Source organism: Ovis aries, chromosome X (assembly GCF_016772045.2).
Source record: "Ovis aries strain OAR_USU_Benz2616 breed Rambouillet chromosome X, ARS-UI_Ramb_v3.0, whole genome shotgun sequence".
Lineage (NCBI taxonomy): Eukaryota > Metazoa > Chordata > Mammalia > Artiodactyla > Bovidae > Ovis > Ovis aries.
The window spans coordinates 115,991,565-116,004,229 of record NC_056080.1 but is presented as its reverse complement, the minus strand read 5'-3'; the positions used below and the strand labels follow the sequence as shown (position 1 = coordinate 116,004,229).

General features: G+C 46.3%; 1 protein-coding gene across 16 annotated transcripts in view; it reads left to right on the top strand.

The window, feature by feature from the left end:
• Positions 1 to 247: 247 nt before the first annotated feature.
• LOC121818309 (uncharacterized) overlaps positions 248 to 12,665 on the top strand; it is a 78,512-nt gene continuing 66,094 nt past the window's right edge. For 9 of the 16 annotated variants that reach the window (XR_009598720.1, XR_009598719.1, XR_009598717.1 and 6 more), the window contains exon 1: positions 561 to 686. Coding sequence is in view for 7 of the 16 variants with exons in the window: in XM_060407343.1 (XP_060263326.1) it covers positions 263 to 686 (424 nt within the window). In the remaining 9 variants the exon portion in view is untranslated. Of the gene's footprint in view, positions 687 to 12,665 lie in introns of all 16 variants that reach the window. The other 7 variants (XM_060407343.1, XM_060407342.1, XM_060407341.1 and 4 more) reach the window with 1 other exon arrangement.

Sequence of the window (12,665 nt, the reverse complement as noted above, 5' to 3'; positions counted from 1 at the left end):
CTTTCTATGTTCAACTTAGCATTATGTATCACCAGCTTTCAAATATACCTTCCATCGCGTTCACAAAGCACGCTCCCACTAAGTGCCCTCTTTGGTCTTCCAAGTGCACCTTGTGAAGTCAGGCCTGGGATTTCTAAGCCTGGAGTCAGAGTTTTAAGAAACAAGGGCTCAGAGGCCAGCGACTGCAAGCTCAGACTCCAGAAGGCCAGCTCAAGGCTCCTTCCCAGAGGCCGCCCTGCCCTGCTCGGGTGCTCGGCTGGGCATGTCCAGGGTTCCTCCTGGCTGCACAACGTTCGCACCTAGCCCGACGGCGCCTGGGTCGGGGCCGCTCTGCCTGGGCAACGATCGAACTCCCGGGGCGCGACGGAGGCTCGGCTGCCGCGGGGCCAGGTGTCGCCCCTCGGAAGCCCCTGCTGGAGCCGCGGGCGCCCGGAACCTCCGCAGGCGCTGGCCCCGGGGTTACCTGCGGCCGGTGGGCGGGACGGCCCTTCCCGTCTGCGCCGGCCCCCCCAGCCTCCAGGGCGGCGGAGCCGGGAAGTGGGAGACGGAGCGAAAGAGGCGGAGACTGCGGCGGCTGCAGCCCGGCCGGGCTCCGAGCGAGGGCTACATGGAGCGGCCGGCGCGGCTCTGCGGGCTGTGGGCGCTGCTGCTCTACGCCGGCCGCGGCGGCGTGGCTGCGCCCGCGGGTGAGTACGGTCCCCCGGCCGGGGCAGCGGGAATCGCGGCCGAGAGGCCCGCCGGGGCGCCTGGGGCCGAGGGCAGCGGCGGGAGTCGGGGTGGAGGGCCCTCTTCAGGCCATCCCGCGGCCGCGGCGGCAGGCGCCTCCCGCGCCCGGCTCGAGCTTGGGGAACCCGGGGCGACCGGGCTTTCCCGGATCCCGGGCGGCGGCGGCGGCGGCGGCGGCGGCGGGGGCGGCGGGGGCGGCGGGGGCGGCGGGGGCGGCGGGGGCGGCGGGGGCCGACTTGTCGCCGCACTTCCCTTGGCCGTCGGGCAGCGCCGAGGAGCCTGGCGCCAGGGCCTGGGGCCCGAAAGGAGTTCGGGGGGTCGGGGGCGCGAGTGTCGCCCGTGGCCCGGAGAGGGGATGAGGGGCCGGGAGCCCGCGGGGACGGCGACCAATGTCCGGGAGTGCGGGTGACGCGCCGAGGCTCCTTGCGCGGCGGGTCCAGCGAGGTGGCCGCAGTCGAAGGGAACCTCTGAAGCGCCTAGTCCCCCTCTGTAGCAAAGGACGGGTCTCCTCTGGCGTACAAGAAATCCATGTCAAATCCAGAGCACCATCCGCGTGGATGCTTTTTTCTCTAGTAACCTTTATATTTTGGAATAATTTTCGATTTATAGAAAAGTTGCACAGATGCGAGTTCCCATATACTCCTCACCTGGTGCGGCCATTTAAATTAATCAACCAGCGTTACTGTGAAAACTTGGGGGGAGGGGCACTAATGACTTCCTGAGGGACAGATTTTGGCCTGAGCGACCTTCTGGACGTTTTTTTGGTGAGGATAGTAGCTCCAAAGTTGATAGGTTTTAGTGTCACGTTGACACAAACACCCACATTTTGTTTGTTGCTTTTTCAGCCTGTGCGTTGGGCTTTGAAAGCCAAGTTGAAAGGTTGATTAGGAAACTTGGATGCCCTCTATTGATTCAGTCACCAAAACCTATGCCCACTCTGCGTGCCCTGTGCCAGGCAGTGTTCTAGGGGCAGAGAATACAGTGGCCAGCAAAACAGATCAAGTGCTTGCCCTTTGGAGCTGGCATGCTATTGCTAGAGTCAGAGTAAGGGGGGCGGGGTAGTAAAATATGAGGTATGTTAGAGGGCAGTAAGCACTATGGAGAAAAACAGAGCAGTCCAGGGGTTGCCATTGTAAATAGGGTGGACTATGTAGACTGCCACTGAAAAGGCAGCGTTTGAGTAGAGACTTGAGGGAAGTTTGTAGTTTGTCCGTCATTCATTCAAGTGCCTGCCTTTTCAGTCCTGAGCCAGGTCTTGTGCATTGGCTTAGAGCCTTAGAGTATATTGTGTAATCCTTGTGCCCCCAAGCTCCTGGTTCACTTGGGGGGATCTGATTTCCATAATGATGGGGCAGCTGGAGTCCAGAGAAGGGAGGGGGTCACCCATCCCCTTGGTTGTTGTCATTTAGTGACTCAGTCTGTCTGACTCTTCTCCGACCCCATGGACTGTAGCCCTCCAGGCCCCTCTGACCATGGGATTTCCCAGGCAAGAATATTGGGGTGGGTTGCCATATCCTTCTTCTGGGTCAGGGGATCTTCCCGACGCAGGGATCGAACCTGCATCTCCTGCATTGCATTGTATTGCAGGTGGGTTCTTTACTGTTGAGCCAGCAGGGAAGCCACCCATCTCCTTAGTCCCCTGATTTTCACAGTGCCACTCCAGCCCCCTCCCTCCTCCAGACTCCCTCTCCCACACACCTCACCCCTGGAACAACAAACAGCTGACCCTAGCTAATACTGGCAATCCCCAACTCACCAGTTTTGTCACAGAAATTAGAAATACAGAAACTTTTTCCCATTGGAAATGTTGATACAATTGCATTAAGATATGGTGGGGGCAAAAAACGCAAAATACAGGGGACCGGACTATTAATAATGATCTGAGCTTACCCAGCTGTGGGACTTCAGGACTAGTCATTTCCCTGCCTTGTGCAACAGTGTTCTCTGTGAAAGGAGACTGAACTCCATGAGTTTTAAGGGCTCCTCCAGCTCTAGTGTTTGTGTTTAGAAAAATGACTAGCTTACCAGCTTAGGTTTAGTCTGTTTAGATTGGCAAGCCCACATTGTGGCATTCTTAATAACGACTAGCACTTCTATAGTGTTTCCTCTATGCCGGGCAGCGTTCTAAGTTTTCCACTTGACCTATTTCATCCTTCCACAGAACCTCTCCTGTTGGTGCTGTTACCATTCTTGTTTTGTACAGGAGGAAACTGAGGCACAGCAAGGCCCAGAGGCTTGCCCAGAGTCTCTTAGGTCGTAGACTGCAAGAGGGAGCTAGGCTGCTGACCCCAGCAGTCGCTTCCAGAGACCATGCCCCTAACCACTGCATTCATTGCCTCTCTCTGCAGAAAGGACGGGAGTCCTTGGCTGAGAGGGGAGCTGGGCGTCTCCCAGAGCAGCAGGGCAGGACTGGTGGGCATTCACCCAAGTATGTACAGGCCATTCGTAAAGAGCGAATGATCATGTATTGGAGACTTGCTTTATAACTGCCAGACTGTGTAGTCCAAACAATAAGTACAATAGGCATTCAGAAGAGGGGAAACTGAGGGCTGGGAATTCTGAGGGAGAACTGAAATTTGAGCTAGACTTTTAGGGTGGGTGACATTTGAGTTGGTGGAGAAGTTATTCCCTTTTTGGGAGGCGAGCAGGAGCAGAGGCCCAGAAGTAACGGTGGGGTGCCCCTGTGGGCTCAAGGAGGAGTCCGGCTTGGCAGGAGGGTGCATTGGCCAAAGCAGTCAAGGCAGAAGGGCTTCATTTGCCCTTGAAGCTGAGTTGGGGTGCAGAGGGAGGGAACTGACACTGGAGAAGTCAACAGGGAGACTTGACTGAGTGTGGGGCTGGAGGGAGGGGGGACTCACCAGAGTGCAAAGCTCCGCAGGCATCTAGAATTGGAGGTGGCCCCTAGAATGATGGGTCATGCACGCCTTCTGTCCAGGCTCAGGCCTAACTGCTGTATGTCTGCCTGCCTCACGAGACCCAGCAGAGCACCTGAGCGTGATCAGGATAATTAAGAGAGGTGTTGCAAGGAAAGCACTGAAAGAGGTTGATGATTAAGATGTAGAGGAAGGAGATGGATGGCTCACATATGACTCGTGATTTCCTTGACTTTTCCCGACATATGCATGCTTCTGCCAGCTCCTGTGACTGAACGAGAGAGAGCACAAGCTTTTGAGTTAAGCCTTATTCTTAGAGACAGCATTGATCGTAATCATTCAAAATTAGAATGGGATCTTGCGCTAGAAGTGTGAAGACGTAGAGGTCAATGGGTTTTAGGACATTGATGGAGACTCACCCAGAACCTTGCTACTCTGCCTTAGGTTAAATTCAGAGGATCCCATCACAGGCCTCTTGTGTAAACAGCACTACCTTGAGTGCACCCCCACAAGATTTCTAGAAGAAAAGCACTTGCTGAAGAGCAATGAACCTATGAGTCAATTAAACCCAGACTGATCAGGCTACATCCATCTTTATATTCTCTGTGGTGCCACATGGTGTATTCCCTCCAGACATCACAAATAAACCCAGAAGCCCCTGGTTGTTGTCCCTTCCACTCAGATTGCTGGCCCTAAGCTCCTTCTGGGTGGAAATCCTGGAATCACCCTGAACCGTCTCTGGCCTAGAGAAACCTGAATCCAGTGGGAGAAATGGACATGCCCACAAACCTCTTTTATTATTTGCTACAGTAGAGGAAATGTGTCAAGTGCTATGGGTACCCAAGGGCTTTCCAGGTGTCGCTAGTGGTAAAGAACCTGCCTGCCAGAGCAAGAGACACAGGAGAAGAGGGTTCAATCCCTGGTTCAGAACGATCCCCTGTTGGAGTGCATGGCAGCCCACTCCAGTACCCTCGCCTGACAATCCACATGGACAGAGAAGCCTGGTGGGCTGCAATCCAGTGGGTTGCAGAGTCAGACAGGACTGAGGCGAGTTAGCACACAGCACACAGGCAGAGACGTGACCTGTAAGAGCGAGGCGATAAGGACCTGAACAGAACACTGCAGGTGAGGATGGGGGAAGAGTAGATCTGAGAGGTGGTTTCCCAACTAAGTGTTGTTGTTCATTCGCTCAGTTGTGTCTGACTCTTTGCCACCCAAGGGACTGCAGCACGCCAGGCTTCCCTGTCAATCATCATCTCCTGGAGGTTGCTCACGCTCATGTCCATTGAATCGGTGATGCCATCCAACCACTTCATCCTCTGACGTCCCCTTCTCCTCCTGCCTTCAACCTTGCCCAGCATCAGGGTCTTTTCCAATGAGTCAGTTCTTTGCATTAGGTGGCCAAAGTACTGGAGTTTGAGCTTTAGCATCAGTCCTTCCAGTGACTATTCATGATTGATTTCCTTTATGATGGACTGCATCTAAGTGACTGCATGGCTAATCGGTGGAGTGGGCAAACTACGTAGGCTAGATCCGGGAAGGGAGGGCTCAAGGATTGAAGTTTTACATTCCTCTCTCACTGATTTTTGTTGGACATGGGGACAGTAGCTGGTAGACTTTGACCTTAGAATCTTCCTGTATTTAACTTAAAATAAATTTATTTCCATCATACAATTTTGAGCCTTTGAAATAATTTTATTTAAAAATTAGTTTCTGGCAATGCCTCGGTTGGCCTCAGATAGCCAGTCCCCGACCGTCCCTACCATGGGGCCACTGCCCAGGTCCTTTGGGGCATGGTGTGGCATGCCCCTCTGCGTGTTGGGACCGGGTCCAGTACAGAGAACTCTTCATCCTGGAACACGAGCACGACCAGAAAGGCAGCAGCCCCCTCACCCAACACTGCACCACTCAATTGTGGGGAATTGGGGGAACCTGGTACTAAACTACTCATAGATGACCCGCTTCTGGGTTGGGGTTTTGCATGTAGCAGAGCAGCTCTCGCTCTGATCAGTTGAACGTCCGTCCTCGACACAAGGGTTTGTAAAAAGAAATAAGGTTATCAAAATTTCTCTTTAATAACAGGACTTTTTTAAAAGACAAAAAAATTAGTTTCTAAAGTCAGGCAATAGTTTCAGAAGTGCTAAAATATTTTTTCATAGCAGAGCACAGAATACATTAAATGACCAAGGTAAACAGAAGAAAATAACAATATCCAAAAGTCGTATTTAACATTGTAGGTTTTATTTGACCCAGGATTTACACAATCAAAGCAAACAAAAAGACAGGAAGGGTTCTTTGAGAATAAGGAATGCTGTTGCTGTCTTCACAGGACCATTATACAGTTTTGTATGGTGTCAGGTTCTTTTCCCGACTCTGTTCTCTTTACCTTGATGTATAATTATATTATTTACAATTTACCATTTCCTCTTTACTATATATGATAGAATACAAGCAAAGGGTTTTCATAAACTGTATGTCCTCTGGAAGTACAATCAGAAGGTTAACACATTCCCAGTACCACACTTGTTTACATAATCCTTTCTTTTTTCTACTTTTGCAAAAAAAAAAAAAAAGCAACACACAAACAGCCCCCCCCATCCTAACCCCACCCCACCCCCACCCCCCGCCCCAGGGAAACAAAACAAACCAGCAAAATCCCTGGGAACTTCCCTGTGGCTAAGACTCTGCACTGGCAATGCAGAGGTCCTGGGTTCAGTCTCTGGACAGGGAAACAGATCCCACATGCTGCATCTAAGACCCCCATGAAGCTAAATAATAAATAACGACTTAAAGCAAACAGCATGAAGAACATGAAAGCACCTGGGTTTTGATCAGCATAAAACAGTAGGTAAATTTTACTTATTTTCTATTTAGTTTTTAGTAAATATTAAACATTTTTTTCTAATAATATAGGATATAAAACCATAAAATAAGTTCACAGTTATCTTGCCAGAGATTGAAACACATCAAATGTTAGATATGAATAACTAATTCTAAAGTACATTAATAAAAGTTTTAAATAACTAGAATTAAGTACTTAGAATGTATGATTTACAGTAAAAGTCAAATAATACAGTAAATTTTACTTCTTTTCCATTTTGTTTTTAGTACATAGTATTTTAAATATTTTTGTAATAATGCAGGATGTAAAAACATAAAATAAGTTGATAGTTAACTTGCCAGAGAGATTGAAACACATGAAAACTAGATATGAATTCTAAAGTACATTAATAAAACAGTTTTAAATAACTACAACCTTCAACTACTTAGAATGTATGATTTAGAGTAAAAGTCAAAGATTATTGATACTATATTTTAAGCTTCCATATTTTCGGAAAGAAATATGTAAAGGGAGATAATATTCAACCCTGGTGGTATTTCACTCCAAGAGATATTGAATCAAATTAACAACCACAACCACAGTGGACTGTTTTGTCTCCCCACAAAGCTAAAAAGTGGGAATGCAGAAAGTGACAGCTCTTATTATGTATGGGCTTTTTTAAAGGGTGATGAAAATATTCTAAAACTGTGGTGATGGTTTTACAAGTTTTAAAATATACCATATAAACTACTGTGTTGTATTCTATCTTAAAGCGTGAGTTTTATGGCACATGGATTCACTCAATAACTTTGTTTTTTCTACATGCCCAAGGACACATGGGGAAAAAAAAAACTGTAAAGAAAAAAGGAGTTGAATACCACCACGGCCCACGGAAAGTAAGGAGGGTGGTAGGGGGAGGACAGAAGAGAAGGAGAGGGACATGCATTGCTGACTAGTTCTCCCCTCCTCCATTCAGTACACATGTGCACATACTTGCACACATATGCACACACACATATACACACACACACACACACAGTGATAACCAGTGACAAGCAACTGGCTGCATTTTGTTACGGAAAAAGCCATAACTGCTCTGTTCCTTGAAAAGGTCTCCTGCTGTTGTAAATGTTGCCCTCGCTTGCTAAATAGTTGGTCTTTGTTAATGAAGTTTTTCCTTCTGCTCTCGCTTTTTGATTTTTAAAAGCAAATTTTAATAACTAGTATACAGTCTGTGTCACATCTTCTCTTCTCTAATTTAAGTCATGCTCTGTAGTATGTGTAAAGTCATATTCATTTTATTCTGAAAAACATCTGCTTCTGAATTTTTCTCAGTGTAAGTGTTGTAGTTACCTTGTCAAGTCAAGTAAGTATTTCACAAGTATTACAGGGTTGAACTCTTACAGTCCAGGCCTTTTAGGTGTTCTCTTGGCTTTCTTTTTTTAAGCCTTCTTATTGACTCATAAGGGCTTCCCAAGTGGCACTAGTAATAAAGAACTCGCCTGCCAATGCAAGTGTTTAAGAGACAAGATGGATGGGAACATCCCCAGGAGGAGGGCATGACAACCCACTGCCGTATTCTTCTAGAGAATCCCATGGACAGAGGAGCCTGGCAGGCTACAGTCCGCAGTGTTGCAAAAAGTAGGACACAACTAAACCAACTCAGCATGGCACATGCTCACAGACACTAACAGCTTAATTTCAACAAAAAGATGATAGACCTCTACACTTTTATATAGAAGTAGAGGGATTCTGAAAACTTTCTTTCTTTCTAGCTGAATTTTATTTTTGGGCAAGAAGTCACTGTTTCAAAGTCTTAGTCATTTGCCCAACTTTTTATTGTCTGTATATTATGTTCTGGGAAGTAGAATCCAAGTCAGGAATTATCAGTGACGTAGTCTGAATACAAATGTTAAATTGTCTGAATTGATAGGGAGACTGTCCTCTAGGAAAAGCAAAGCAGTCTCCTTAAGAGAGAGATGGAGCAATAGCTACTTCCCCCCTTTTTCTAACTGTATCTTGACTTTTCTCTTTATTGAAGATCCGAAGTGCAAGCCTGAGTTTCACCTTGTGGCTTATCAGCATCATGGGCTGCAGTTGTAACTCCATTCATATTCTTGCTTGCTGTGGACTGTTCACTGCAAGGTGTCCGGCTACTGCTCTCTCTCACTGAAACGCGAAAAACACCCATTGATGGTCTTTTCACATTAGCACTTGAAGTAGAGTCTAAAGGAAATAGATGTAAAGTGGTGTTTTCGTCTCTCCGTGTAAAAGGAGAAAATATGCTTTTGGTATAATCAATCATACTTTCCTCTGAAGTTTCAGATATTTCAATAGGTAGGTCTTTTCCTGGAGAAATACTGGAAAGGCTCCAAGGGAAATCAATCTCAGTTCCATGCTTTGGTGTGGAGAGCCTCTGTGGGGAGGTCCTCTGTGTGAAAATGGATTTGCTTTGTGGATGGCCAAGCCTGGCATCGGGAAGGCTGGAGTCATCTTGAAATCCATCCACTGTTTGAAGGCCGAATGTAGACGCTGAGGGAACAGTGCTAGATGACTTCTGACTGCCACTGCTTATTGTGATCGTCTTACTGCTGTTAGAGGAAATCATCTCCTGAGGGCTCTCCGGCACCTTAAAGACGTCCTGACTGGAAAATGGAACCTGAAGCTCGGAACTGTGTGGCTGCTTCTTTTTCCCTCTAGATTTCATCTGTTTGGTATTTGTTTCCGTTATTAGTTTGACAGCCACATACCTCTCAGGTCCGGGCGGAGGGTCCCTGAGCAAAAGAACTGACTCGCTCTTTTGAGACCCAGGGACGAAGTCATCATCACTATCAGAAAAAGAACGGTGAAACTGTGGCTGTTTCCTCTTGAGCCTAGCCGAAAGCTGCTTGTTTTCTTCTGTTAGTTTATTCCTTTCTGCTGTGAGCTCACCAGTAAATTTCAGATTTTCTTGTTGGATATCATAAGATTCTTGCTGTAGCGTATTTCTGTCCGTTTCGTTTACTGTAGAGCGATCGCATACTTCCGCGTTTAACTGACCTTGCAGGTCATGGATAGGGTCATTCAGGGCTCTCCGCTGCTCCGTAAACTCTTTAATTCTGGATATGGAGCCGGTCCACCTCCCGTCTGACAATCGCTCTTTCCTCAAACTGGTTCCTTTCCCCAGAAGTCCGTGTGGCTCTCTGTCATGGAGCTCTTTTAGTGTTTGCCAGGTTTTTTTAAAATCTTCAGAAGACACATCACAGAGTCTAATCTGTATTTTATCTCCTTCGGAAGAGTTCTGCCCACTTTCCCTGTCTTCTTCACCCACGTCTCCAGCCTTCATTTTGATTCCCTGATGGGATTCGGAAACAGGGGAGACAGGCACCACCAAAAAAATGGCGGAAGGGCCCCTGACGGGATGAGAGTTTAAACTCTTGTACAGACCTGTGAAGCGGCCTCAGGGCACTGAGTGGGCGATCGGGCGGGCAAGAGGATGGATCGAAGATGGCTCGCGGTGGACAGAAGGGTGCGGTTGGGAGGCCGGAAGGAGATGCCAGCCTCCTTTTGCCGAGAAGAGCGAAGGCACATGGAAGGGGAGGTGGCGCTGCCGGACCAGAGACTCGAGAGACAGGAAACGCAATGACTTCTGGGAAAGCCCCACGGAGCTGAAGTGCGTCCCAAAAGGCGGGGGTGGGGGTTGGGGTGTTGAAACTTACCCCTTGGTTTACTTTTGAAACAAATTAATTTGACCCAATTTTAGCATCTTTCTTCCTGACAGTATTTTATAATCATGGAAAAGCACAAATACCCATGGTCATTAGCAATTTGGACGTCAAGTCAAAGCCATGCTCTCTTTCCTCCCTGTCACCTCTCCATCTAGGCAACATTGCTTAGTCGTCCATTCCCAAAGTGGCAATTCTGTAACTGATTACTGTTGCCACTCATGCTAGAGCTTTGCTGGTTGCTCAGTAGGTAATGCGGGAGAGCCAGGTTCAAACTCTGGATCGGGAAGATCCCCTGGAGAAGGAAATGGCAACCCACTCCAGTATTCCTGCCTGGAGAATTCCAGGGATAGAAGAGCCTAACACGTGAATTTTCAAATATTATTTGTTAAAATGCAAAGTATGGTAATATAGGACCAAGATGCTACTGTTTTTCTTCCTAGAGTGTGTTTGGTTCACTTTAGATACATGGGGCAAAGAATCATAGCAAGGTAATTCCCATAGCCCTGCAATTTCCTCTTGTTTTCTTCTCTTCCAACAGAGGGCAGTCTTAATCATGCCAGGCAAAACCTAGATGCTTCCTTTTGAGTTAGCCTTAAGATACCCATGATTTATTGAATGCTTCTCAACTCAAAGTTGAAATTAACCTGATGGGAAGTGATACATTTTTAAAAGTTTTCCAAAAGGTAAGGTTAGACTGATGTGCACAGTTTCCGGTCTAATCCTAGAACAGTTGCTTGTCTCTACTGAAGCTCATGAGAAAGGGCTAGATCCAGGGGAAGGCAGGAAATCATCAAGTGACGACAATTGTCAGGTCTGTACTTTTGTTACCCACTCCAGTGTTCTTGCCTGGAGAATCCCAGGGACGGGGGAGCCTGGCGGGCTGCCGTCTATGGGGTCGCACAGAGTCGGACAGGACTGAAGCTATGCAGCAGCAGCAGCAGTACTTTTGTTTACAACCTATCAGTACTCACTTCAGTTACTAATGTAAACAGAAATCCCCAACAGCAATTGAGACAGATGCTATATATTCTTTCTTTCTTCTTTTTGCTGTGTAAGTCTTAGTGGAATAAATACTTAAGGAAACGTTTGCACGACCCTAAGGAAAAGAGTACTTGCTTATTTCGAATAGATATGTTTCAGACGTAGAGTTAGTCATTAAAGGAAGTTAAATAGATTTCTTTTTTAAAATAACTTTCATAGCACTTGGAAAAACTAAAGAGGCAGTTTGGATGGGGTTTATTGCTGAGTCTCTGGGACATCCTAATAATTCAGATGACAATTTCTAGTGTCTCCCCAGCACTGGGAACTGGTTGGGAACTGCTATGGTAACTACCACCATCAATCTTAATCACCAAGATTCTGCTGACCTGCCCTCTGTGTTTAGTAGAGGATGGACAAAGGCTTTTTCCTCAGTGCTTGTATTACCCAGTTGTTAATTTTTTAATGAAACGCTAAAATTCAAGGAGAACAAAATAAAAATGTGGAAATAGACATGTTTATCGAGTAAAAAAGTTCTGATCCAAGTTTAACTCCGGCCCAGAGACAGATTAGATAGGCCTCATTCTTAAACAGCTAACTTCAGGAAACCACCCCCCTCCCCGCCCTCCACCCGAGTCTCTGAGTGTCCCTCTCACTGTTTTCTCTGACTCTTGCCTTTCCTTATCTCTTGAGAAAAAGACGGAGAATTATTGGAGTATTGTCCAGTCTACTCTGATATTTTTGAGGAGAGGAAGGAAAGTAAGAAATTTCTCTAAATTCCTTACTTGTATTCTTGTAGTATAAGCTATTTTAAATACATGGTAAGCATCATACAGTTTCCAGTGATGTCTCATTTAAGCCAAATAATAGTTGGTAGGATATTGAGCGTAGCACAGTGTTTATGTGGAACTCTAGTCATTTATTAGTTAAAACAATCTAACATTGAGATATAGTATTAAAGTACTTCATTTCCTAACTTTAACCTTTATTTTAGGGTGCATAATGCCTGGCTGTCAAAACACTTTGGAGTAGCCTGAAAATCGCAAACCATGCCAGCTCTTTGAAACAGATCAGGAATACTGCAGGCCAGGCTTCAGCATCTTAATAGTCCGGAAAGTTTATTTACACTTAATCACAGTCAGTGCAAAATGTAGGTAGGGTACTCATTTGAAACAGACATTAATACTATTTAACCTAAATCACCAGTACAGCTGGAGATCATTTTACATACATCAGTATATTTGCATAGCTCTGTTTCTATACAGTCATTTCATCATATGTGAATATAAGATCAAATATGCATGGATTGTTTCTGGCAATTTTAGTTAATAGTGAGTTCTTAGTTTAATATGAAGGAGATTAATTTTCTCATTGAACTATTGTAATTATGTGATTTTACATTCAATATCCTTTATCTGTACTTTAATGAAAATAATGAATCTGAACAAAATAGTATATATATATGTTTAGAATGACTATTTTTTATTTAGTGATTTTTCCAGGGATTACACATGCTGAGCTGTCTGCAGAGGTCAGAGCACTGTAAATACTATTTTGACA